Source organism: Oreochromis niloticus, linkage group LG12 (assembly GCF_001858045.2).
Source record: "Oreochromis niloticus isolate F11D_XX linkage group LG12, O_niloticus_UMD_NMBU, whole genome shotgun sequence".
NCBI classification, from domain to species: Eukaryota; Metazoa; Chordata; class Actinopteri; order Cichliformes; family Cichlidae; genus Oreochromis; species Oreochromis niloticus.
In genome coordinates, this window is record NC_031977.2 from 28,349,777 (window position 1) to 28,377,702 (window position 27,926).

Genomic DNA, 27,926 nt, shown 5'->3' on the forward strand with positions numbered 1-27,926 from the left:
AGTCTTTGATTTTCTCTGTGCCGTTACAGATTATTTCTCTTAAAATGTGCTTCACATGGCTCTCTAGATTAGACTCTGCTGCTATTCATACAGTACTTTGTCTGATTTTGTGACTCCAGCAAGAAGAGAGAATAGGTCAAAAATCCAGAAATGTCAGCTTCTTTGGAGTCGAATAGTGATTGTTTTTGTTTGTGATCTTTTTATTAAAAAAACAATTCTTTATTTTACTGCTGTTTTCATTTTTTCCTCCTCCTGGTGTAAGTTGACGTCCACTGGCTGCTGATTCAAACTGCCAAAAGCTATAAATAGACAAGAAAAGGTCACACCGATCTCTTTACAAAGGAACCTTGCATGTAACTTTCCACGGTAAATATGAATCGCTCTTTACATGTCTAATTGCTTTTTACTTGCTAATTCAAAAGCAACGTATATGGAAACTGATATTTTATTTTGAAATCCGGATGACGACGTTTGAGCCGTGACTTCATACTCGCTAATGATGGTAGGCGGACGTATGTGTTTAAAACGGACATTAAAGGTTGTGAGCTGTCGTGGTTTTGATAACCGCGAAGAAATCTTTAAAGTTAAATGGCACACATCCCTACTGTAGCCTCTTTCTGTCCTCTCAGTCATCACAAACGTCCAAATAAGAGCGCACTTTAATTCCGAGGAGAGCTGGATTTCACAGCGCAGATGCGACTTCACCACAGTACAAAAGCCGGTATGTTAGCAGCAGATTTTCCGAGAAGACCCGAGGAAGGACAATAACAGGACAGGACGTTAGCTTGGCAGGTGATTTTCCACTTTGTTCTGTTTAAAACTTTGACTTTTAGCTAGGTTGATGTCAGTACCTTTAATGTGAAGGAGACGCAGTGAGTGTACCAGCCTTGTAGACAAATGATGCTGATCAAACCTTATTTTAAATGTTTAGTCCGCTTATTGGGAGCTAAGCTTGTGAAACCGGACTGCTAATGGTAGAAATGTTAATGTTAGAAATAAAAAAAAATTTTTTTAAAAACTAATAGGGATGATAAAATTATTTGTATAATAAACTGTAATTAATTAACCCCGTAATACATGCTTATTCAGACAAACCTTTCTTTTTCCAATGAAAAAAACAAAAATATTTCCTACAAGTACTGTGTACCAGGGGGTGGCACCCACAGAAAAGTATTTAGAACATTTAAATACCTCTATTAATTATAAAAGACCCTTTAACAAGCGAGAGGCATATAAACTTATAATAATTTGAAATGTAAGATAAGCATATTCCCAAAACAAAAAGATCGCCAATTACCACCTTTATACTCTGAGGATGTTGCTGTTTGTGTAAGGTTTAAAGAATAATTAGTAACAGTTATTACAGTTATTATAGCCACAGCTTTTACAAGAACACCGTAATGTATATTTAATAAAAATTAATATGCACAGTATTCTCACTCTGATTTTCCTCTTCAGATAAAGACGATGCAGTTAAATGTAACAAAAGTTTTAATACCCAAGACTTAAATACCCTCCTCCATATACCATCAATATTTAATATAAAATAAGCTCAAATTTCAGCAGCACAAAGTGCTGTCAGTTTGAACAATATTAGCTTAAATAAATATCATATCAAACTCAGAAAACACTCTGCTTTGACGATGGACTGTGAAGTATCATCTCTATCGAGTCACCCTCTTTTACCCACATCTCCACATCTACATACAGGGAAGGAGGTTCATTTACGTCAGCAGCAGACTCTCCAGTGTGACAGTTGTCCTGTTTGTTTGCTTTAGCAAGCAGATTCCCCATCTGCCACTGTGCCAAACACATTTGATTTGCCAAGAGGAGCTCGATAAACTCTCTATAGACTCACTTTTAGTCAATTTCTTTTTATTTTATTTCCTTTTATTTACATTCATATATGTGTAATGTGACAATTCCAGAGTTGACAGCCAGGTAGGGGCTGATCAACCAAGGAGAAGGAGAGGCAGGAGAAAAAGACAAATCACAAGTAAAGCACAACAGGTTACCAACTGCTGCTTCTCTAACAAAATACATTCAAAAAAACAAGCAGAAGAGTCCTACACAGCAACAGTTTCTGCATGATACCTGCTTTTTAGCTTAAAATGTAAGAATTCTTTTACTTAAGTAAAAGTCATAATCCAACTTAAGACATAGTAGCCTACAGCAAGAAGAGACAAGAGCTTTCAGAGAGGCTTGTGCCACCCCATACACTCCTTTAGACACACCCCGTGTAGTCACTCTTACAGTTGTTTAGTTTTCTCTTCAGAAAACTCTCTGATCGCCACCTTAACTGGAGATTTTTTCATCCGCAGGAGAAAAGCCTTCAGAAAAATTTTAAAAGATGAAGTCCAGAAAAGTTGAACCCCCCGATGGCGGGTATGGCTGGGTGGTGGTCATGTCAGCCTTCTTCACCATGGGCCTTACTGCTGCTGTTCTCAAAAACTTTGGACACTTCTTCATTGAAATCCAGAATCACTTCGGAGTACAGGCCAGCACCACCTCTTGGGTGACCTCCACAACAATTACTATGCTTCATCTAGGAGGTAAATAAGTGGTTTTCAGTCTGTTGTTTTTAAACCAAAGGTGTTTTTGTAGAGCCATTTTCATTCTCTCTGCAGCTCCAGCAGCCAGTGCGATGACCTTACAGTTTTCTCAGAGAGTAGTCATCATGCTCGGAGGCTTGCTGGCTACCTTAGGGATGGTGCTGGCTTCACTGGACCTCAGTTTGCCCTGGCTCTACCTCACCATGGGCATCCTGCAAGGTAGCACACCCAAGACATACTCTAAATCCTACAAAACATTTCTGTAATTTGGTGACATTTGGTCATGAAATTGAACCATTTTGAGGGTTTGAATGAAAAAACTAACCTTGCAAGCTGATTTTTAGAGCAGAAAAGAAAAGTATCACTGCTACTAAAAGTTCAATATTTCGTGATTTTTGGGGATAATTGTCACGTTCCACTTCATGTTAAAAAACACTCAAACAGAGGCAATTGTTTTTCCACTCTTTTAATGTTTGCATTTTGAAACAGACAAAACAGCATGAAATGGTATGCAAAAGACTTACAATGAAACACAAAGAATCTGGGACATGTGAGTAATGTTAATACTGGCAGACCCGAGTCTTGTAAAAAATAGTGGGTGGTTAATCATTTAATCATCTCTTTTTCCAGGAACAGGTCTTTCCTTCTCCTGGATCTCTGCCAACAGCATGGTGAGCCACTACTTTGTACGATGGCGTCCCATTGCCTTCGCCATCGCCAGTTCAGGTGAATGCGTCTTTGCTGTTATGTTCAGTCCGTTCTTCAAGTGGCTCATTGACACCTACAGCTGGCAGGGTGCTTTGCTCATCATTGGAGGCCTTCAGCTGAACCTGTGTGTGTGTGGTGCACTCATGAGACCCCTGGAGAAGACCACGAGTCCTGCACAGGACAACAAAGACAGTCTAGATGCAACCACACTCCCAGCAAAGAGAAGGACCTTCTTCCAGTGCTCCCTCATGAGAAAACCTGAATTTTTTCTGTACATCCTGTTTGCAATATTTTCGGCTGCAGGGTTTTTCATCCCGCCTCTTTTTCTGGTCCCCTTTGCTAGCAGCTTGGGCATGGATAAGTACTGGCCTGCCATGATTCTTTCTGTTCTGGCTTTAGCTGACCTGGCAGGGAGGCTGATTTGTGGGTGGATCGCCAACATGAGGCTGGTAAGAAACCTGCAACTGCTCACCATGGTGGCCACTCTCCTTGGCGTAGTGCTCCTGCTGCTGCCCATCAGCCAAAACTACTGGGCCGTTCTGGTGTTCGCCTCACTCTACGGCTTCCTGTTTGGCTGTGTGGTGGCAATTCACGTCACAGCTATTGTGGACATTGTAACCCTGGAGGGATTCGACAGTGGACTCGGGCTCTTTATGCTTTTAAGGAGCATTGGAGGCTTCACTGGTCCACCTGCTGCAGGTAAAGCAGATTATCAATTATGTTTTTTCGTTATTTGTTATGGAACTACAAATGTCACAAAACAATTCACTGAATGAGGATCATTTAGTTCTTTTAATTTTACGTTTTGACCTTGATGAATTTCGCTGCAGTTTACTAAAACCATCTTTGAGATCATGTGCACCTGGCCAGGCTACAGACATTTAACTCATTTAATCCCTGAGATATCTTAATATAAAAAAAGAAATGCAATTTCAACAGTATCTCTTAGTTTCTCTTAATAATAAAGACATGCTGCTGCAGTAAATAAATGAAAACATGGCTCTTTGGGCTTAAATTCTAAGACGTATATGTGTAAATAAAAAACTTACTTACTTTGGTCAAGTATAACTGGCCATAAAGGGGAGGTCTTTATCTATTGGAAAGATGTAAACTGAATGAAAATAGAGTTAAAAGTCCAAAATTTATGTCTTAATTCTCATTTTACAAAGCCATCCAGTGGATCAGATTGGAGTCTTCACCAGTCTGGTGTCAGATTCTGGAAAAGACTGACTTTAATATGAAATGTTGATACTTTTTGCTAAAGATAGAAATGCGCTCAAGTTTAAATAGAGTAGAAAAGTGCTATATAAGAACTAGTTCATATGAAGATAAAGCCCGACACACACAATTTTATTTCAGCTTAGTTCAATTCATTTAAATTTTATTTATATAGTTATTAATATAAATTCAAGATGCAGATTTTGCTGACATAAAAATGGCACTAGCTCCTTTACTATTGAAGTAAACCTAAACATCGCTGACATTATGATGTGTGACAGAGCTGCTGCTGTGCATAGCTGTGATCTCATGGCTTCAGGTGCACTCAGCAGTTTGTTAGCCACATCTAGCAGATGTGAACTGTTCAGTTAAACATTACAGAGCAGATACCAAAAAATTTACATTTTTTATGGTCTTTAAATATTTAAATCTGGCGTGACATGATCTTGTTGGCTTTTATGTCAAATAATAAGACTGCCTGTTAAAAGTCCTGCGTCATCAAAGAACAAAACCTCTTTTACAGTAGATGTCTCAAACATTTCTCTGCATGAATGCATACCCGTGTTCATTTATTCATCAGCACTGGTGGTGTGATATTTCTTCTTGTCCTGGATTACTTGTGCAGGCTGGCTGGTGGATTACACAAACAACTACAGCGTCGCCTTCTACTTCTCGGGCGTCTGCCTGATTGTGTCCGCAGCGTTTGTCGTCCTGGTCGACCGCCTGGTCCATAGGAGGAGAGAAGCAGCGGAGTCTCAAGTTTATTGTGCAATCAACCAGCAGGAGGATTGGGAAACAGCAAAAGCCGAGTCAGACACTGTCACATAAAGGGAGAACCCAGCAGAGTTGTGGGGAGCATACTGTTTTTTTAGGGGCACATACTGATATCAGCTGATATTTTTCATGTATTTTTATATATAATCTATATTCACATATAGTGATGTAGAAAGGTAAGTGCATCACTTGCAAATTTCATTTCATTTGATCAACCAAGCATGGAATCCTCTATGAAAGGATCCCAACAGTTAAGCGTGGCATACTTGAACACAAACACAAAGAAAATCAGCTTTTTTAAATTATTTATTCAAAATAGAAAATTAGTAGTTATGTGTAGAGAAAGCACCATCAGAAGCAGCACTCTTCTTCTTCCCATCTGTTGCATCAGCTCAATGAAATGTGAAATTTTTCTTCTGTTCTGTTTTCTTCTGTTTCTTTAGTTTCAGGATGTTTTACAGTTAGGGGTTTTTTGTGTGTCCTGCCTGTTTTGAGATATTCGTTGGTGTCCCTGTTGAGAAATCTGCTTGCAGTTAATCTGATGGCCTCGCATCAGACAATTTGATATGATGAGGTTTTCAGCTCAGTCAGCAGAGTCAGTGTGACAACAGCATTTATTGACAGGCAGCTTTCACATTAGACATCGCAAAATTCTGACTAACTCAAACTTCTGTGTAAGACAAACTTTTGAGATAATAATCCCAAACTTTGAGGTAATTTTTCAGTGTTGCTTCTCATGAGAAGCAGTCTTACAGTCCTACTGTTCACAGCTAAACAGACTTTATCATGCGTTGTATGTTCAGTGGCAGACTAGTTTTTACTCTATTTTACTAACACAACTTTTTTGCAGTCTAACAGCTGAAATAGTTAACTGCAGATACGCCGATCGATCGACCTACTTCATCGTTAATCTCATTCTTTGGCCTGAAAGTCTTTGTCAGTTGTTTAGATGTCGCAACCCAAACAGGTTCTGATTGTTAGCACCTCATCTGAAGCTGCTTATTTAAATTATATGCACTTGAAGAAGTGAGATAACTGTAGCGAGGTCTCTGCATTTTCAATATGATTGATCTGTTATTATAAAAATGAGTACAAAATAACTGCTTTGCCATTTGCAGATCAAATGAGTGGTTACTCTACATACAAAAAACCCCAGCTATTTCCAGGGTAAAGTGCCTATGTCTCAACACTTCATGCATGGTAGTCTTTGTGGACTTAAGTGCCAGGAAGACCGTTTTATTTGTTAAATGTTTGGTGTTCTGCCAGCAGATAGGTGATTTGACCTAGTTAAACAGGTTTTGTATGCCCTGTGTGGCATACAAAAAAAACTCTTAACAGATTTGCAGACACATCAGGGAACAGATGTCACAAAAAGGAGCTGGATTGTTTCAGCTTGAACTTTTGTGCAGTCACACATTTTGTAATCAGAATTGTATAACCCATCGTTAATGGGCTGCAAACTTGTGACACTATAATTATCCAAAGTTAGCCCGGAGGACCACGTCATCGGAGTAAAAATAAATACTTTGGTTTTTAAAAATAAAACAAGCAGAATTACCAAACTGAAACACTGCAGCTGTACGTCTGTAGCAGATGTGAGGCAGGTCTTCATCTGCAGAAGTGACTGAAAGTAGTTCCAGCAGACTAGAGTTTAAATAACAAGGCTGATGATGTATATATGGAGGAGGGGGGGGGGTTACTGAAGCAAATCTCACATGGTACCAAATTACCCTTTATAATTCCAATAACTACCTCAAGCAGTATATTATTTAGTTAACATTACACAAGCAGGAGTAAACTGTGTATTTGCTGGATGGGTTAATACAGTAGACTTTAGATCCTTCCTTATAGCAATAAGAATGAATAGTTTTTATGCGGGGAGTGCTACACTAGAGTCCCCATCTTTATCAGGTCACCCAGGAAAGCAGTGTGGCTCAGTGAAATGCTTTTAAGAGGAAGAATCTATTTTAAGAGGAAAAATAATTACATCGGAGTCATAATTGTTGGTTTTGGGACCTTTAATGCAGTTGAAAACATAATGAAATATATAGAATACCACCAGAGTTGTGTGACTGTAATATAGCAGGTAAATTACTGATAAAAGGACATGATTTTATATGGTTTGGACTTGAATATTTCTGAACCTGACCAATAAGCTTTACACAATTCAGGTATATTTCACCAAGTGTGCTTTCTGTGCTGTTGAAAGGCACAACATATGTAGTTTTTAGAACTTTCATGACCCTTTTCTAACCATATGAGCTTTTCTTTAATGTTTGTAAACATGCATTATGGTTTTTTTTAGTGGTTTAAAATCAACGAGCCTCATTTCCGTCAAATCACAAACGTATTTTATGGTGCAGTTTTTATGGTATATGTAGTGAACTGTAAATGTTCAGACTTGAAAAGAAGACGTGCAGCTACTGCAGCTAATTAGCCGTCACAGTTCATGGCTTCAGGTTACTTTTTTTTTTTAAGCACACACATTTATCTTTAGATATCTCGTGGGTACTTCTGGCTGCTCTTCTGTTTTCCCAGAGGATTTGCCAAAATAGATGATCCACGTGTTTGATTTGGCACCGACTTTTACATCCGATGCCCTTTCCGACACAACCCTCCCATTTATCCAGGCTTGGGATCGTCACTAGAAGTACACTAGTTTGTGACCCCCTGAGGCCGAGTTTGTGTTTCCTCTTGGTCTTAAGCTGTTTATCTAATATGTGTGAGGTAAATGGGGCATTTATGGGACATTTAAAACTGCTACGGGAACTGTTAAGAAATAAATCTGTGTCCTCTTTTGTTATCTAGAGTCTTGGTCATTTGCAGAGTGTGTGGGCGGGGATCTGTGGTATGTGCTGTGCAAATTACTCACGTTATGTTATGTAATCAGCTTCTCAAACCAGCTTCAGCTGGTTTCATATGGCAAAACATGTTCTGCTGGAGTTGAAACAGTTCATAAAAGAAAATAAGTTCGAGGTTGGGCAGTTTTAACATGTTTAAACGTGTCAGTATTTGTTCTAAGAAACTGATCTTTATAATTTCAAGGACCATTAAAAAAAAACATGTTATAGTACAGTTTGGGGTCATTCATCTGTTTGATGGAGATTTTGTCACAATTGATATACCAAATTATTTACCAATGATGAAACTGAGTCATGAAACTGGGAATTTTTGCGTTTATATAACTTAATTGGTAACTAAGTCAAGGTTAAGAATGTTGGTTTATCCGGTTATCATGAAAGCAAATGGAAAGTTGTAAAAAGAGATGAACAGTGACTGAACAGTGATGGAGCGCAGAAATACTCCTGAAAGCCCTTTCATGAAGATGGCATGGGGGGGGGGATCCAGGAAGTACAGCACAGTAAAGCACTTAAGTGTTCCACAGTGTGATGGATTTTGCTGTAATGTGGGGAAGACAACAGGTGTTTATTATATTTACCTACTGGCCTGCACAAAGCTCCAGCTTGAATCCTTCTGAAAATCTGGAGGAACTTGAGAGATTGCCAGAGAAGGAACGGCTGGGATTGCTCAGAAGACGTGTGTGAAACTTGTTGAGAACTGCAGGCGGTGTCCAGTAAAACTGACATGACTCACTGTTAGCATCGGGAGGCTAATAATTGCAACCTTGGTAGTTTTTGTTAAAATATTTTGTGTGTGCAAAGTAAAATAGAAACTAAGACTTTGATGTTTGGAGAAGCTGTTAAAAATTCATCTGTTTAACAGCACTTGGGAAATACTTTAAAATAGTAAGTCTGTCGTCATCGGTTCACTTTTCTCATGAATTGAATTTTAGCGGCAAGTATTTACTCAAAATCATTTTACACTTCATTAATACGACCGCGTGATTTTTGGTGGTCCGGACATATCAGCTTCTTTCATTTGTGGAAACCAACCAGTTGAGATCAAGTACACAAAAAACAATTATATACATAGTTTTTTGGCAAAATGTCCTATCGAGTAGTTTACCAAGCGTATCTTGTTAATCTTCCTACAAAACATGTACACACCTTGGAGAGAATGCTTTTAATACATTCATTTTTCCTACAGACAAATACTTTAGATTAGAAAAATGATTTTAAATGAGGACTACCTACTTGGTCACGACAAAGTAGTTAACATTTTCAAATAAAAGAGACATATTCACAAAAAAGTAACACCTTAAAATAACCATCACTTGTGAACTGATAATTGTGGAATGTTTAATTAACTTACCGTCACACCATGTAATGGCTGTTATTTACAAGATTAATTTGTGTGATAAATAAGATTCATAAAATACTGCCGTTTAATCAAACCCGCTGGTGCGCACAGTGTCCATTAGTGTTTTTCCCGTGAAGTACGGCAACAGTAAAAATAGTGTTGCTCTCAACGCCCGATATTTAAACCTAAAACACAATCATTAAACTTTAAGCACCAAAAACTAGTTGATAAACTGAACCAAACTGCCAGCAAAGCAAAATCCGGGGTGTTAGAGACGCTGAAAACAAAACCAAATTGCCAGTGAAGCAGGAAAATGTACGACCTCCATATTTACAGTCTACAGCGTTTACTCGATCGACATCTCACTTGCCTATATCTGAAATGATGTTTATACTAGTTGTTTTATAGACTTTACAATTGCCATCCAGATGACTGTTTACATAACAGTTAAGTTCAGAGCTTAACAGAATCAACTAGAGTTTAATTATCATTCAATTGATGGTTATTATAAAGTGTTACAAAAAAAAAAAAAAAGGCTTAAGAATTACTCCTATACTGAAAGTTACCAAAAAAAAAAAAAAAAAAAAAAAAAGTTGAAATTAAAGCAGCTATTTTACACAGAACAGAGGCACCAAGAGCAATTACAGATGTCACATTGTCTGCACTTGGCTTAAAGTACAGCATTTCAGAGGTGGGCTATGGAGTGGCCTCTGTGTTGAAGGGTGCGCTTATTTTCGCAAGCTTGGAAGAGCAATAAGTCACACCTTTGGTCAATTTTAGTAGTTCAAGTCAGGGCAAAAGCCTACAACCCCATAAAAAGGGTGCAGTCAGAGAGAGGCCAGTCCCAACATCCACCTCGCACTTTTTTTCCACCTGTTACATCAGCGGCAGCTCAGATCTGCCTCACTGTTAAAAATCAGATACTCGAGGGCTCTCCTGGAGATTTCAGAGGCCTAGTGCAGGTTTTGAGGAAATGTACCACTATATATAACTTCTATAAAAATCACAGATGTTTAAAATTGGAGGTTTTGTGCGCTGGCTGGACATTGGGACTGAGCCACAGAGAGTATCTAGGAGGAGGCTCTCTTCTCCTCATATGGAGACTCATACACCTCCATGGGTGGGCAGGTGCACATGAGGTTCTGGTCACCATAGATGTCATCGATCCTGGAGATGCTCGGCCAGAATTTGGTCTCAGGTTTTATGAAGGGCTGTGAAGAGGGGAGAAAAGAGGGGTCAAAAAATTCAAACAATACGTTTATACAAAGCTCATTTCAAGTAGCCGGCTTTGCATTAAATGTAAAATGTAAACAGTCAACATACACCATTACCAATGTTGACCAAATCAGGGCATCTATAACTTAATTAAAACCAAAAATCTATTTCTAAGTAATCTGAAATGTGGCTACAGGACATGAGACAAATTACATTTCTTATTTTTCACCACTAGAGGGCGATAAATACAAGTTAAACAGTACAGCTGCTTTCACCGTGTATGACTTTCACAAAAGTATGAAAGTAATACTTTCATAGCTCTCCCAATAGCTCTCCCAATATACATAATATGCATTTTTTCCTGCAACAAAGGGAACATTATTTAAATAAAAAACAAACAAACAAAGAAAAAAAAAAAAAAAAAACTTCAATTAAGGACAACAAAAATTTACAATATGCATACCAAGTCAGTTGTAGTCATTTTGCTAATTTTAAGAATGCAGGAATCAAGATCAAAGATAAAGAATTAAAACTTGATCTTTGGCTCTGCAAAAACTAAAGTTGGAGTGTGGAGTATCGAATAAGTCTAATGGGATAAAGGTACTCACCAAGGGGAAGGCAGCACACTCCCTGGAGTAGGGTCTGTCCCAGCTGGACGTTGAGATGCACGCCAAAGAGTGAGGGGCCATCTGCACACGCATACACACAAACTTGCATGACGACTTCAGATATCATCAGCTTTATATTAACCACTGTATGGTATGTTTTCAGCACAGATACCTTAAGTGGGTTGATGCGCGAGTCCATCCTTCCCTCTTCGATTTCTGCAATCTCCTGTCTGATGGCTAGCAGGGCGTCGCAGAAACGGTCCATCTCAGCCTTGTCTTCCGATTCTGTAGGCTCAATCATAAGAGTACCTGCCACTGGCCAAGACATAGTGGGTGCATGGAAACCTAGACACAAACAGTAGAGAAGAAAATATATAATACTACTACAATAATAAACAACAAGTATCATATGCATCGGGAAAAATTATGAAGGGGAAATTTATATATCCATCAGCCTACCATAATCCTGCAGCCTCTTGGCCACGTCAACAGCCTCAATATTAGCTGTCTTCTTGAATGGCCTCACGTCCAGAATGAACTCATGGGCTACAAAACCTGTGCACAAGAAGGAGGAGGGGGAAAAAACAAACAAACAATAAAGTTAGTTATGCAGTTTAATTTATTTTAAAATGAGAGTAAATCACTACACGTCCACACAGACGGCACCATACCTTTCCTGCCTCGGTAAAGGATTTTATAGTGACCCTCCAGCCTCTTAGCCATGTAGTTGGCATTAAGGATGGCCACTTCTGTAGCATGCCGCAGTCCCTTGGATCCCATCATCTAAACACCAAAGCAGAATTAAAGCATCTGGGCTCCAAAAAGCCCAATGTTCAAAAGTTTGGGTGGTGGGCTGCTGCCTCAAAATGTAACAGCTATGTAGAGTAGCTGTTAAAGTTAATGACTTTCTTTCCCAGGATGTTTATCACAAATTAACACTTTTGTTCATGTGACTCTGGTCTGAAGTTGAAATCAGAGCCAGGTGACCAACTACTCATGTGACAATAACAGAGCCCAGGAAGGTTTCAATCACTTGTGACTGTAGACTTTTTAAAAAAAAAAAAAAAAAAAAAAAAAAAAAAAAATCACACACAGTTAAGTAACAAAGTTTCAAACATGCCAACAGATTAGTGGAAACGAGCTTACCAGTATGTTTCAATGTGGTCTCAACTCTATTTATCTGTGCTGACCTTAATGTAAGCCCAGGAGATTGGCAGGATGGCGCTGGAGCCCCAGGGAGCTGCGCTGATGGTGCCCAGTGAGCTGCTGATGTTCACTGACTGCATGGAAACCACCGGGTGGCTCGGTAAGAAGGGGGCAAGGTGCGCCTTCCTGATAAGAAGTAGATGAATATACAGTCGGGTCAGAGAATCATCACAAAATAAAAAATTAAAAAAAAACAAACAAACAAACAAACAAAAAAAAAAAAACCTGTTCTGAGAGGGTTTTTTTTATAAACAATTTTGCATCAAACTATTCACCATTTCTCCCTTTATATACACTGACTTACACTCCAATTGGCCCCATGCCGGGCCCTCCTCCACCGTGAGGGATGCAGAAGGTTTTGTGCAGGTTTAGGTGAGAAACATCCGACCCGTAATCTCCAGGACGACACAAGCCCACCTTCAAGGCAGAGCAAGAACATTTTTTTTTTTTTTTTTTTTTAAATTAAATATTCTACAGAAAAACTTGCAAAAACGAGAAAAAAGAAAAATACTGCTATAAGCTTAGTCTTTACCCTTTTCCAAAAAACAGATTTTTATTGCATTACCTGGGCATTCATGTTGGCGCCATCCAGGTACACTTGGCCACCGTTTTTGTGAATAAGGTCACAAACGTCTCCGATATGCTCTTCAAACACACCAAAGGTGGAGGGGTAGGTGATCATCATGGCTGCCAGGTTTGCCTTGTGTTTGTCCACCTGGAAAGATAAACATGTAAAAAAAAATGCTGTGTCACATCATTTACATGAAGTCAAAGTTGCAGTCTGTCATGAACACACAGCCTTTAACACACCAATTCATCGTGGAAAGGTTGCTAGATACTTAAAAGACTCAGTATGAAGTTAATCAGACTTAATTGGCTGGTTTATTTGCAATTACTCAGATAAGAAACACTATAACTGTAGCTTTGCAAAGAACAAATGGCATCATGCTATTTGGCATTTTACATGTAAGATCCATTTTTAAGGCTTCAGACTGCTATATGCATTTGGATTAAAGTGAGGATTGACTTAAGACGAGAAGCCCTAAAAGAGCTTGTTTCACAGAGTGAAGATTGCAAGAGTTTACAATAAATGAGGATTATTTTGACCTGTGAGTCATGCAGAGCAAAAATACTGCAAAAAATAGATTCCCTTCAAATCCACCTATGAAACTGGACATTTCAGTCTTGGATAAACCTGTTAATATTTGCAGACAACACAAATCTTGTACAACAGCGTCCATTTTCTCACCAGGGCCTTCAAGTGAGACAGATCGATGTTGCCATCCTTATCCACCTCCACCACTTGAACCTTCATTCCTGCCATCTGAGCGCTTGCTGGGTTGGTGCCGTGTGCCGACTTGGGGATTAGACAAACCTGAGGCAATGGGAGAAGTCATCAGCAAAACAGAACAAGCAAAAATGCAGCTTGAGTCATTGTCCTAACCATAATCCAAAGTCACACCAAAACTGCTGTGACTGCAGGTTATGCAATAAGAGAAACCAAGCCAATTAAAGCCATAGATATTTCAGATCCAAAGTGAAGCTCAATTAAATAAAAACAAAAATAGATATAATTAAATTAATGAGACTGGTGGCTTAAGCCACTTTTATTTATACAAAAACAACTTAACTTTTAAGGTCTCAGTGTGAGGAAACTGTGCAGCTCTTTGATCTCTGGTACTAATGAGTAACCTGCCTGCAGGTCATTAACTGATTTTTATCCCTTATTAGGGTGACACATCTGGCATTTTGCAACCCAGTTTCACAGGCAAACTAGGGCACATGGATCCGTGTGTTAGCCAAAAGAGACATATGACTGACCTGAAAAACAGTGCTGTGCTGTCACTCCAGGAACTCTCACTTGACAGAGTCTTAAAAAACAGCTAGCCTATGGGATTACAGCATTTTCAGCTCCTTGTTTGCACAAACAGATGCCAGTTTGGACCTTGACTAGTTCCAGGAATCAGGCCACTAAGATTTACTTATTAGGAAGCAATAAAAAAAAATTATAATAATAATAAAATTACAGTAGAAGAGAGAATAGTTCAGTACGCTTGTCTTTAAATTGGGTAGTGCCTCATCATCCCTTATCGTGAGTTGACAAACGGTAAGCATGTCAGGATACTGAAGGAGTAATCGTTGCAAATACTTGAAACATGTTAATGTTTCTGTGATGTTAAAGTGACAACAATAAACCTGTCACTGATTGGGGGTTACTCTGTGTGGCATATGTGCTAATACTCTGTTAACCTGTCAGTATCAGGAAGGATAATACTGATAGTACATAGTCTTTACATGTCAGCAAAGTCTTCTCAATGTCACCTGATTAGATACATTTAATGCACCAACAGCTAAAAGTTGATAATTTAGTTGCCATATGAAGTTCTGCTAGGACACTGTTGGCATTCATGTAAATGTTGCCTTGATGCTTATACATTGTTGCAGACCAAGGACACCTCAAAGGCAATAGCTCTCCCAATGGCAGGAGCATAGTTACTAGAACACTAAAAACTGCTCAGGAGAAAGGAAAACATCACAAGCAGCCGCTCTCAAAAATTCAAGCTCTGCATGCACAGACCAAGCCTGATCCATGGACATGTCACCCTGGAACCCACAGGATCCAAAGAATCTACCATCCTAGTGCCAGTTGCAAAAAGATTCCTCTGAACTGATGAAAACACACTTGCCATGCATTGTGCAGCCCCCCCTCCTTTACATCACCAAAAAGAGAAGCACTGCACAATGCCAGGGAAGCAACTTTAATGTTGTGGCTAAACAGTGTATATATTTTTAAGCAGTTCAATAGAAACTGAAAGTTTCATTTTCACAGTTTGTTTACCTCCAGGTATTTTTTAAAGCTCAGTGAATCACCATTTTAACTCTAGAAAGTTTTCAGAAGATGAAGCTCTTCCTCAGAGTTACACAAGTTTAAATTAAAGTAAAATGTTGCTACTTAAAATTTAATGCACAAAAAGTGGATTTTTTTTTTTTTTTTTTTTTTTTTTTTTTTTTTAAACTACCTAAGACACTGCAGACTTCAGCCGTAGGATTCGATTTTCTTGCAGAGACTAGAGACTCTAGCTTAAAATAATTTTGGGTTGGATAAAATGACACTAATTAACCATGACTGCAATTCTATTAGACTTTTGTTCTTTCCAGGACACTTACACTTCTTGAACTCTCCCCCTTTGAGTTCAGGTAGGCTTTTATGGCAGCCAGGCCTGCATATTCTCCCTGAGCACCACTGAAAAATAAGGCAGACACCATAGTCATGCATATAACACACACAGCCTCATCAAAGTCCAAAGACCAGTCTACAGACATTACCAAAAGAGGAGGGAAAGATGGGATGAAGCTAGGTGCATTCTTGGCCAATGTAGCATGCTCCACCATGAACACACTGCCACTGATAAGCGGTGACAGAGAGCAGAGGTGGGTGTGTCGCTTATCAGCTGTAATATGAGGCATGCAAATCCTAATGCTGCAAGTGTGAAACCAGCTACGCACTGCTTTAATAAAGTCGCTGTGGTTCCCCTTGACATTAATACCTTATTAAAAGTTGATTGCGAAATTTCTTCCCTTTTAGATTTCCACAAACTTTTGTGTCACAAAGGTGCCATCCCCATCCTACGTTCAGCACCACTCTCCAATTCAGTGAGCTCTTTGAAATAACGGTTCTTTCACAAATGTTTGTAAAGGAAAACTGTACTGCTAAGTGCCTGCTTTGAGCATTTTCTTCCTTCTGCAGAGGTTCTTTGACCCAGAAGGAGGGTTCGGGATAATTTGATGATTGCACTGCACGGAGCCATCAAAGTAATCATCCTAAAGAGGAACATGCTCCTGTCTGTGCCAAATATCATCCAAATCCAACTGATACGGTCTGTGCACCAACAAGTACACAGTTTTGCGCCCTCACCTGTTTGGCTGGAACGAGATCTTGTCATAGCCCGTCACCTCACAGAGGTCTTTCTCCAGCTGTCTGAAGAGTTTCTGGTAGCCCTCTGCCTGATCCAGCGGCACGAAAGGATGGATGTTGGCAAACTCCCTCCATGTGATGGGCTGTCAGAGGACACAGCAGTGAGACATAATTACTCAAAAAGCATTTCATGTTACACCTGAAGAAAACTGAAAAACTAGCTCCTGTTTTTACTCACCATGAGCTCTGATGAGCTGTTTAGCTTCATGGTACAGGAGCCCTGGAAATAAAAACAGTTTTTTCACTACTTTATCACACTAGTATAAAGCATGCTATAAATTTCAACTATCTGTGAACCTGAACCTCTGCCTTGACTTATAGTAGCCTCACCAGGGGTATCATGCTGTGGACTAAGGAGAGGTCCTTATTCTCCAGACGCTTCATATATCTCACAATGTTGGTCTCAGAATGGTAACTGAAGGAAAAAACAAAAAGCAAAGACACTTAACAGAAGGTTCATATAGCAATAATGCTATGTTGTGCCAAGAAACCCTGGCATTAATGTGGATCTTGGACACGTAACAGCCGACCCAAAGACTGCTCCAGTAACACCGCAAATACCCTAAAGCACCGACTCTCCAAATTTCCACATCCCAAACACATCGATTATACAAGCGACACAGCCTCTTTAAAAGGGATAAATTACAAAAATTAAATCAAAATTCTCATGCATTTTCATTTCAGTTGTTACCTGGACCATCTTTAAACATTACAGCTTTCATTGATGAGGCAGTAGTGGTTCAACATGGGTATTGTCTTTGGAGTTGTTACACCCTTAGAATATGGTCAATCCAAAGTGACCCCACTCCACAGCCCACTGCTAACAATACTCTAATAGCTCAATTTTAGGGAAAGGGTTCAAATGTTGTGGCTGATCTGTGCACGCACTACCTAAGGTTAACTAAAAGTTTTACCCTCTTTATGTCAAGGATCATGTCAAAGAATAAATGTAGCGCTCAGACAATGGAAGCCTGGATACAAGACGGCATTTATGGAACTACTGGTGTGGTAAGATATGACTGCAACACCATTAAAGTTCTCATTGTGCAGTTAATCAAAGGTTATTACAGCTGAAAAGCTCCAAACACAAACTGCTCCAAATACAAACTTCTCCCTCTTTCTCGGGAACAGCACATCCTTAAACTGGGAACAGACCTGTTGAAGACCTGGTGTGTAAGGTATTTGCTTGTCCTCTTGAAAGGACTTCCCATGATTCCCTTCACCCGCTCGCCCATCTTTTCAGCTATCAGCTCCTGAAAGGTTCAAATTAAAGCCAAGTCATTCTCTCCACAACCATAAAACAATAAATGCTTAAAATAAAAACCAGTAACATATTAAGTAATGAATAACTTAGACAGCACAAACAAACAAAGGAAGTAACCATCAACATACAGCAGAAGATTCACAGCCAAAGACCCAGAGCAAGTCATCCAAATCCCTCTCAGTCACCGTTTCATCGAGCGAGACGCCCAACTGTTCAAAGAGAAGAAGAAAAGAGGATTTTTTTTAAAAACGTTTTCCAGCTACTCAAGTCTTTCACCCTAAACTGATGAACAGTAAAAAACCCTCACAAATAGGTGAAAACTTGAGGCAAGAACTATGCTAGTACTTGTTCTGACAGCTTATCTATAATAAACAGTGGGTTTTTTAATTGGCTTGCCAATTATAATCCAAGCTCAGTGAAATTCTGAAATTGAAAATATCTACTGCAGAAAAGTTAATTAGGAAACATTTTGCACTCCTGAGATCAGTGGCAATGATTTATGTATTGATCCATTCATTATACATTACATGGATCGTTTGTAGATTAGTCAATATGTTTAAGCCAATGAACCTGCTGTTATGCACTCCTATATTTTAGCTCTTCCTGGGTGAGTGAGGAAGTGTGTTACACGAGCTAAGAAGTCACATTCCACTCTTACAAAGTTTAAATTGGATTCACTGGTTCTTGATCCTCTCAAGAATTCTCTTTTGCACCCAACATTTTTTCCCACATATCCAATTAGAGGATTTTGCATCTTACCCAGTTTTAGATCTAGTTAATGTGCTAAACTTCCCTTCATCCCTATAAGCCATTTTCAGAGTTTTCCAGGAGCTACAACAATCAATCGCTTCTGGGCAAAGATCCCCTCCCATTTCAGCCTGAAAACTACTGCAGGAAAAAAAAAAAAAAAAAAAAGTTTCTGCATACACATGAGGCAGAATTAATTTCCACTCCTTTCTTGCAGTGCACCACTCACAAAGCATTACCCAAACACTGCAAGTCGCTCCACTTCAAGGACTGCAGGTTTAGACCACCTTAATCAGTCCAGTGCTTTCCCCAAAACATTTTTTGATCCTCACCACTCCTTCGGTGTAGACTCGCAGGTTTATCTTCCTCTGCTCAGCTCTCTCCAGGATATCTTTGGCAGCCACGCTACAGCTGATCTTTAGTGTGTCAAAGAACATTTCGCTCTGCAGCCGGTGTCCAGCTCTCTTCAGACCTGAAAGAAAATGTAGGAATTAACTGTGCACGGCATATTTGCGGAGAGAAGTTTGGAAAAAGACAAAGAACAGAAATTTGGTGGCATATTTGTCTCTATCCAGTCTTTAATTACTCACTACCAAGAATGTGCACAAATAAAAATGGGAAATTCTCAGTTTACGAGGAGGAAAGCATATTTTTTAAATAACATAATTTCCATTTTGAGACTATTTGAGAGAGGACTGAGGTTTTACTGCAATGTTGCATATATATTTATATACCTTCTGCAAGGATCAAAGCAGCACCATGTGTCCTCTTTGCAATGTGCTTTAGTCCCTGGGGTCCATGATACAGTGCATACATAGCAGCCATGTTGGCCAGCAGAGCCTAGGAAAAAAAAAAAAAATGTTTAAATTAATTTCAAGAAATGCATTTCACCAAAATGAAGGAATGCGCATATAAACCTGGATCGTACCTGCGCAGTGCAAATGTTGCTGGTTGCCTTATCTCTGCGGATGTGCTGTTCTCTGGTCTGCAGCGCAAGACGATATACTTCTTTACCAGCTGCATCTCTGCAACGACAGCATAGCATTCAACCATCTTACCACTGTCATCAGTTTACTCAGAAATGAAGATTAGTAATCTTGAACCATGAAGGTCGCTTCTCACTTGGTGACTCCAACCATTCTGCCAGGCATCATCCGGACCAGGTTTTCTCTAACGGCAAAAAAGGCAGCATGTGGACCGCCGTAGCAAAGAGGAACCCCAAACCGCTGGGAACTGCCCAGTGCGATATCAACACCAAATTCTCCAGGGGGACGTAGCACACACAGTGCTAATAGGTCTGTGGCACAGCAAGCCAGGGCCTGGACGGGAGATAAGAAACCAATCTCAGCAGTGGAAATGAACAAAGCTGTTCCCATTTGTTATTGAGATCATTCTTAAGCCTAATTATATCCCCTGATCCCACTGTTCTTTTGGAGAGCTTTTACATTTCTTTTTGTGGTTAAAGCTTTCTTACCCCACCCTTGTGTGCCCGATCTACAAGTGCAGTGAAGTCTTCCACTCTGCCATCAGTGTCTGGATATTGAAACAGCACACCGCTCACATCTTGTCCACTGAAGTCCATCTCATGAGGCAGCTTTAGAATCGTTTTTACCCCAATATAGCTGCAACACAGCAGTCAAAACTTGAACGATCAAAATACAGACACGGGATGCAATCAAAGTTGCGCCCAAATAAAAAAAACAAAATCAATAACCCCAATTTAAATTCCCCTTCAAGGTAGTATTTTTGTGCACTTCTGGACCACTTCAAGTACAACTGCAGCTACATTTGAATCTCCCTGTTCAGGTCTGAACACTTGGATGAGCAAACTTTGTCTTGTGTGTCAAAGTCGCACAACGTTGACGTAGACGATCATCATTAGTGATGGACAAAAGGCTCCATCAATTCAAAAACTGAACGGTGAAACAGCCAGTGTCTAAGACTAAATGCATCAGGTCAGGAAAAACCACCAAGGCCACATCCTGACCTCAACTGGGATGTGTTCCAGGGTGCAACCGCTCACCGGCAGCAGGAAATACCACTGTTGCACATCACCAAGCCTTCTTGCCAGGTTTGGCACCCTGCCACTTCGTCCTCTTCCCCAGAATAAAATTAACTTAACGGGCCGTCGTTTTGTCAGCATGAAGTTGACCCAGGACACAATGCAAAGGCAAGTAAATGTAGCAGGAGACCTGACGTGGTCCAGGGTGCACAAAGACAGAACCCCAAGGAGGACATATGATGGCACACAGAGAATACACCTCAGTTAATTTAAAAAAAATAAAAATAAAGTTGCCTAGGACAACACCCTGGCATTGGGTTTTACTTCAATCTTGTAATTTTAATATTGAAGACATTTAGATTCTTTTTTATGATTTACTGTTACTGGAGACCTCATACATTGACTGTCTATGATGCGTACTTAGCTCTGGTCTGCACTACAGCAATAGTCTGGGGATGGCAGCGTGGGTCAACGTAGAAGGTTCTTCTTTTGTTTTGTCTGTGAGAAGCAAATATCAATAACAGACCACTGTAAGGCAGGTTTAACACACTATATCAGGTTGCACAGACTACGATCCATTCTAGTCATTTATAAGTGGCCAAAATATCATAATTTCACAAGACTATATTTAAGATAAATTGAGCACATTTCTCTAAACAGGTCAGCAGGTAAATACCTGTGACAGAGCTGCATGGCCTCAGCAGCAGCCGTTCCCTCATCAAGCAGAGAGGCGTTAGCCACAGGCATGCCTGTGATGTCACAGATCATGGTCTGGTAGTTGAGAAGAGACTCCAGGCGACCCTGAGCGACCTCGGGCTGGTAAGGCGTGTACTGAGTGACCCTGTGAACAAAACCCAACACAATGATTCAACAGAGCGAGTCTGGACAGAAGGACAATAGCACAAAGTCGATGGCATTTATGGACCCAAGACTGGTCAGGGGAGGCCATTGTATGTCTTCTCTGACCCTAAGAGTTTAGAGAAAATGTGGGTCGGAATAGCTGACTTGGAACTGTGTGAAAGAAAATTTTGTTCAGCAAAACGTTGGAGCAATGCAGTTCTCACAAGACCCAAATCAAATCACAAGACTTCTCATTGAGGGCACGTTACTCTGCACCATGACAGTTAAGCTTCAAATTAGTATCCCAAATTTAGGAATAAATATCATTAATTGTCCACAGAAGAAACCAGCTCACACCACTTTCAGATTTCCATCACATTTCTTCCAATGCAAGGTAGCCTGACGGCACTCACCAGCCTGCATTCTCCAGGAGGTTGCGCTGGATGGGCGGCGGTACGGAGCAGTTGTAGTAACCCATGCCGATGTAGGACCTCCATACTTTGTTTTTTGATGCAATCTTTTGAAGAGACTCCAGAACCTCATTCTCACCTGCAAAATATTTAAAAGGCAGATGTTTAAACTTATTCCAAACACCGGTCACGGAGTCGTAAGTGAGAAATGCAGGAAGAAAGTGTTAGTAACTGTTAAAATACAATATTGCCATAAACAGCAACAGTCATAAGCTTACACCACACACTTAACACTTAAAATTTCAGGTGTTTTATTCATTTTTACACAGTGTAAAATAGTTCTACTTAAACTACATCATGTGATACATCTGTCATTATGTCTGCTGGTGAACAACAAGACCTGTCTGAAAGTCTGATGAACCCTCACGTGAGCCACTGATTGTGTAACAAGATGAAGAATATCATTATAGCGAGCAATCAGGTGGTCTAAATAGTTAAAAATTAGTCAGTGAAATCCAATGCTAGTCTGTTTTCTACTGACAGCCTCATCCATCCATGTTATATCACTGAGAACATAAGATAAATTTCCCTCAGTATTAAAATTTTATGTTCCCTAAAAACTGGCCCCAAAACCTAGTACTGATCAAGCTCTAGTTTAAAATAAAATACATAGAAATAATTACTTGCAGGCCTAAATAAAGCATTTAAAGTAATAAGGCTTTAATAACCTATTATGACACTGAAGACAAACATGTTTTAGACATTTCCCTCCATGTCCAATGCAAGACTGCACAATACAAAACAAACAAACAAACAAACAAACAAACATGCATATTGTTACTTCCCCAATTTTATTAAGCTTCATTGCTCAGTCCTGTAAGGGAGCTCTGCCAGAGCACAACCAGCCTCTGAGATTCCTCTGGCCTTTCTGGCTGCCTAGCAACTCCAAGGAATGGACAATACCGCCCGTTTGAACCAAGAGTCCTGGCTACTCCCGTTTTGGTGAAAGGAGGACACCTCTAGTCGTGGTGGCGTGAGGGACCACAGCCAGTATACAAGTGGATATTTACAGCTTCTTCGAAAGATGGGGAAAAAAAACAAAAACAAAAAAAACAGAAGTATTTGGAAATTCAGGACAAACTATAAATAAAAGTACATTTGGGGATGACGCTCAGGGTGAGTTGATGGGACGTGCGAATCGGAGTTCGTTTCAGTTGGAGGACTGCTTTCCCATGGTCCCAGAGTTCTACAGGGCAGCAAAAAAAGCCTGATTCACAACCATCCAGGAGGTCTATTGTTGAAGAGAGAATCCTTTGCTGGCTTTGCAAACTGAAGCCCTTCAAAGCTGAACAAGCAGAAAACCAGCACGGCCTCTAGTTTGTTCCTTCAGCATGGCTTGTTGCATTATGAAACCTGACAGTGTCAGGAGGGGCTGACATACAGGCAGGTCAGAGTGACTCTGGCTAATAGACACATCAGAGTACCTGAGCATTAGAAACCTCTTATAAAGATCCTTTTCTTACTATAAATGTTAAATTTAGTAAAACTGTCATGACTTGGTTCTTTTGACTCTGCAAAAAGAGCTCAGTCATCGTTCATTGCAAGTGTAAATCACAAAGCTTTTAGACATGCCTTATTTCAATAGCCTGGCATTAAGCTGGGTGCAATTCAGTTTGATCATTTATTGACCGTGATTAAGACTTTGAGCCAATACACATTGGTCTGCTTTGATTGCCGAATTGCATGCGTCCCCCCCCCCCCCCCCTCCCCTTTTTCTAATAATTTATTGACCATCAATAATCATTTTTATGCTTAAAACTGAAATATCCGAGTTCATAAGCATACAGTCATGGTAAAAGTAAAGTACTTTCTCTTTCGGTTGTATGGTTTAACATGTCAGGACACTACAATGTCTTAAAGAAATTAGGCTGGATCTCTGGAAATTGATACAAGGCCATTTACAAACAGTTTGAAGTGTATTATTCTGCAGCAAGAAAGATAATTCACAAATAGAACACATTCAAGACAGCTCTCAAGCTTTTCAGGAGAGGACATCCCAGTGAATTCACCCAAAGGTCAGATCATGCACAAAGAAATTACCCCCACCCCACCCCCCCCAAAAAAAAAAAAAAAGAAAAAAAAAAAAAAAAAAAGCTAGAGCATGTACAGCTTGTTTGGAAAGGTTACCTCACACCAACTGTAAATGAGTGATGGTTTGGACTTGTTTTACAGCCACATGACCCGGGCACCTTGCAGTCATATTCGACCTTCAACTCCTCTGTATACCAAAGTATTCTGGAGTCAAATGTGAGGCCATCTGTCCAACAGCTAAAGCTTGACTGAAACTGGGTCATGCAACAGGACAATGATCCAAGCACAGCAGAAAATCTACAACAGAATCTCTAAAGGAAAAAAGGAAGGGGTAGGGGGGAATCAAGGTGTTGCAATGGCCTAGTCAAAGTCCAGACCTCAACCTGATTGATATGCTGAATGGCAGTACCTTCAGAGAGCTGTGCATAAATGAAACCTCAACAAACTGAAGCAATGCCGTAAAGAAGCGTGGGCCTAAATTCCTCCACAATGAGGCGAGAGACTGATAGGCTGCAGGAAACCATTACTAAAAAGTTACTGCTGCTAAAGGTAGTTAAATTACACTTTGTTTGTCACTAACTGCTTCTGCATTTTAGTTTTTGCTAAACATCTAAAGACACTGTGTGATATGTCATGTACATCAGGGGTTGTATCTGCCTAATTTGATGACCTGAGGTCTGTACTGTGAAGCAGGATTTCATGTCATCCAGGTAACTTCAGCATTGACTCTGGACTTTCTGTATTAAGAAGGTCATTCTTAGCAGGGTGAGCCATATCTGTGAAACCATGGTAACTTATGCTGCTTTTTATTTATATATGTATATGTAATGTTTTTAATCTCCTGTCTCTCCAGCACTATTTTTGCACATTTGATAGTGACAGGCCCACTTCACAAAACAAACTGAGCAAAAATACAGCTCCACATGAAAATACACGTTAATTCACACAGGAAGCCATCAGCTTAGAGCTGAAAAAGCCGCAGCTTAAAAAGCGTTAAAAAGATTGACTTCTGTATAGGATTAAACACAGCAGCAGTCTGTCTGCTGCTGAAATGTAGGCTATCCGTGTTGTATAGGAGCAAGAAAAAAACCCCCCATCCATGCAGCATCATGAAACCACCTTATTAGGATCCCCGGCTGTGATGTAACGTAACGTGAACGCTGTAACCAGATTGAACTGGACTTGGGACCGGAGCTCAAGGCTAAACTTTACACTCCAGTTGCCATCCTATGAGCATCGGCTTCCCAACAGGAGATTGGTGCCGCTCGCCGAGTTTCGCAAAAACAACTCCAAATATGTTCAAAGGAAGACTTAACAGGGGAGAGCGCTCCGCGCCACACAATGGAAGGGCAACCTACATTTCAGCCTCTCACTTGGCTTCATTGAGCGCCCGTTGGGTGTGGGAAAAGCTCGACATGTTTTAAAAAAAAATAAATTAAAATTTTAAATAAAGCTGCACAATATGAGGTTAACACTCATCCCCCCCTCCACACACACGTTGATTTGAATTACATTTACAACTTGAAATTGAGATTGGTGGCGCATCGAGGGAGATTTAGGCAGCAGCTTGCAGCGCTATAATAACAGGAAGAGATTCAGCTACTGTTTCACTAACACATACGTGCACATCAGGCCAAACTTACAGACTGGATCATCCATCCTCAAGCTCCTCTGCAGACGGATAGAAGATGGTACTGTGTTTTCAATCAACTGGTCGACTGACTGTGGGGAAAAAGGGGAAGTTTAATGAACAAAGGCGCGTAAACCGCTACCCAGGGACATAAACACGCCACTCAGTGCAGGTGTTTTTGTGCTGAAACTTGTCTTAATGAAAATGAAAGGGGGTTTTTTTTGCGCCCATTTCATAGAGGGAGGGAAACAGCGACGTAAATCTTACCTCGAGTCCCAGAACATCCAGCATGTCTCTCTTCTCCTTCTCACCTGGACCGATGTGGCGCTCAGCAAAATCATCATGTCTGGGTAAAATCCTTTCTATCTGCCTGGAGGAGACGGCTGCAGAGGTCCTCAGAGCCCGGGCTGATGTTGTTAGGGATGCGCAGCTGTTTCGGATCTTGCACTGAAGTTTCCAAACCACGCGGCTCTTATCGCTCAAATGCCTGCGCGGTGCGCCGGGATTCACCGACTTGGCCAAAAAGACCCCCCAGGACTTGGCGCAGCTCTGCATCTCTAAATCACACTGCGAGACAAGCGTGCAGAAACTGGTGAAGCCTTTCCCTCCCTTAACTCAGCAGACTTTCCACCCACTGGGACCGACGCGACCGGCGCAGGAGATACAGCCAACTCCTTTAAACTGCAGAGTTTATACGGCTGCACAGTTGCACAAGAGCGGACCAATCAGAGCGGAGACGCTGCGTGACGCGGTGACGAGCCCCGGCTAACCAGCTGCTCAACTTTTCACGTGCCCATAATCTCCAATTGAGCAAGGATAGTAAAAGAGAGGTTGGGTATGGATCCAGAATTATTTCATCAGCTAATTCAGCAATCGACCCGCCTAGAATACAGACAAACTAGGAACAGGACGTGCTGTGAGTACACATGGTTACGCCTGAACATTAAACACATTATTTGTGTTTTCCAGTTTCATAAACAAAGCCCTAACCTGTGAGATGAAAACATGCCAATAAATCGTTGCTTAAAGAAAGATAAACATAATCTGTACTAAAACAACTTAATCCACAATAGCTCAATAAATAGAATAAACACAAAAGTAGCTAAGAAAAATACATAGAATAAATATATTTCAGGTAAAGAAACACTAAAGGAGCTCATTAAGCTAATTGAGTGAAAAATCTTTATAAAAGGAAATGAAAAGCTATGGGAAAAGTGAATACACTGTAATAAAGTGGGTCTAAAAAAATCAGTAAAGTCAAAATAAAATTATTACAAACTGGCTTATTACATTTAGTTAAAACACACTCACAGCAAATGTCTGCACAGCTGTTTCAGATCTTGAACTTAAGTTTCCAAACCAAACAGGTCTTATCTCAGTGGTGAACGCTGTCGCTCTATTCTGTGGTAGATGACTCTGGAAAATATAATCTGTACACCCTTCGGTGACTGCGCAGGGATGAAATAAACTACATAAGAGAGCAGATTATTCTCTGCTGTGCTGTAAAGAGTTCTTGCATGTGGTTATTATAGATTCCATAACTCCATTGTGACAGCAGACTGAATTTGCTGCCTGTCTAGTCAGTGATGCAGAGAGTCCAAATAACCCCAACATCAGTCTATGCCAAGCCTATTCAAATGGCGGCCCGCGGGCCACATGCGGCCCAGAAGCAACCTGCGAGTGGCCCTGCCTGTGGGCCTGGCAGAAACACAAAGAAAATGCAAAAAATTAATTAATTAATTAAAAAAAACTAAAAAAAATTCCTACAACGTAGTGTAGTCTGTGAATGCAACACTCCCAGTAGCCTAGGAATATTTAACCCACAATGCACCGTGATGTAAACATATTAAACTATCATCGTAATATGTGATGCAACAACAGCATCAGACGGTTCAAATATTCGTAGAGTTGAAGTTCTGGCGTCAGACGAGTTTGAAATGCTGTTAGATGACCTGAAGAAAACTGATGTAATGTCTATATCAGGAGATGGGTTCACAGACAGAACTGATAATGCACAGTTGTGCATATATGTCCGTTTTTGGATGGCAGATTGCTCGGCTTACTAGAGCGACACACAGCTGGCGAAATAATGTTTGAGAAGATTTCAGCTCTTTTTGAGGAAAATGGTCTGGATATGAAGCGTGTCTGTATACTTGTGACAGATGGGGCTCCATCCATGGCAGGAAAAGTGAGTGGTCAACAAAATATGTATTTAAATTTGAAAGCGAATTATCAAAATGTTTTTGTTGTTATTATTTCAAATGTGCAAAGAAAAAAAAAAAGGTTGGTTATAGCTCCCTTTTTTTTTTAAATGGACCTTTTGGTGTGCATTTGTGAGAGTTCACCAGAATTACAGGGGAAACAAGAATAAAAAATTACTTGTTTTTCAATACAGTTGTGTGGGTTTGAAATTGATCATGAACTGCTGCTTACTGGCTCCAAAAAAATATCTGGCCCAGATAAATTCCTCCGTTTGAAAATTTGG

General features: G+C 40.2%; 2 protein-coding genes and 1 long non-coding RNA gene across 4 annotated transcripts; 1 reads left to right on the forward strand and 2 right to left on the reverse strand.

Moving 5' to 3' along the window:
• Nucleotides 1–289: 289 nt before the first annotated feature.
• Nucleotides 290–8,313, forward strand: zgc:114041 (monocarboxylate transporter 13). Of its 2 annotated transcripts, none has more exons than XM_005459789.3 (6): nt 290–366; nt 630–792; nt 2,322–2,552; nt 2,628–2,771; nt 3,183–3,959; nt 5,104–8,313. In XM_005459789.3, the coding sequence occupies exons 3-6, from the start codon at nt 2,351–2,353 to the stop codon at nt 5,304–5,306; spliced, it is 1,326 nt and encodes a 441-aa protein (XP_005459846.1). In that variant the 5' UTR covers nt 290–366; nt 630–792; nt 2,322–2,350; the 3' UTR covers nt 5,307–8,313. The 2 variants fall into 2 exon arrangements, with proteins under 2 accessions (XP_005459846.1, XP_005459845.1); XM_005459788.4 differs by lacking the exon at nt 290–366 and adding an exon at nt 378–502.
• LOC112841869 (uncharacterized) lies at nt 3,819–5,150 on the reverse strand. Its single transcript, XR_003213287.1, has 3 exons — nt 5,038–5,150; nt 4,314–4,353; nt 3,819–3,953 (listed from the first exon to the last, which is right to left on the reverse strand). It is a non-coding gene; the product is annotated as an uncharacterized LOC112841869 (long non-coding RNA).
• Nucleotides 8,314–9,260: 947 nt separating the features above from the next.
• On the reverse strand, nt 9,261–26,129 carry gldc (glycine dehydrogenase (decarboxylating)). Its single transcript, XM_003455290.5, has 25 exons — nt 25,709–26,129; nt 25,455–25,533; nt 21,724–21,859; nt 21,147–21,311; nt 20,891–20,968; nt 19,943–20,090; nt 19,591–19,787; nt 19,397–19,493; nt 19,203–19,308; nt 18,801–18,940; nt 17,850–17,930; nt 17,613–17,710; nt 16,788–16,872; nt 16,636–16,677; nt 16,398–16,540; nt 15,650–15,725; nt 13,731–13,856; nt 13,047–13,196; nt 12,786–12,898; nt 12,466–12,607; nt 11,947–12,058; nt 11,735–11,830; nt 11,448–11,620; nt 11,276–11,356; nt 9,261–10,663 (listed from the first exon to the last, which is right to left on the reverse strand). Exons 1-25 carry the CDS (start codon nt 25,994–25,996, stop codon nt 10,523–10,525), a joined length of 3,093 nt encoding a protein of 1,030 aa, XP_003455338.1. The 5' UTR covers nt 25,997–26,129; the 3' UTR covers nt 9,261–10,522.
• Between the last annotated feature and the right edge of the window lie 1,797 nt (nt 26,130–27,926).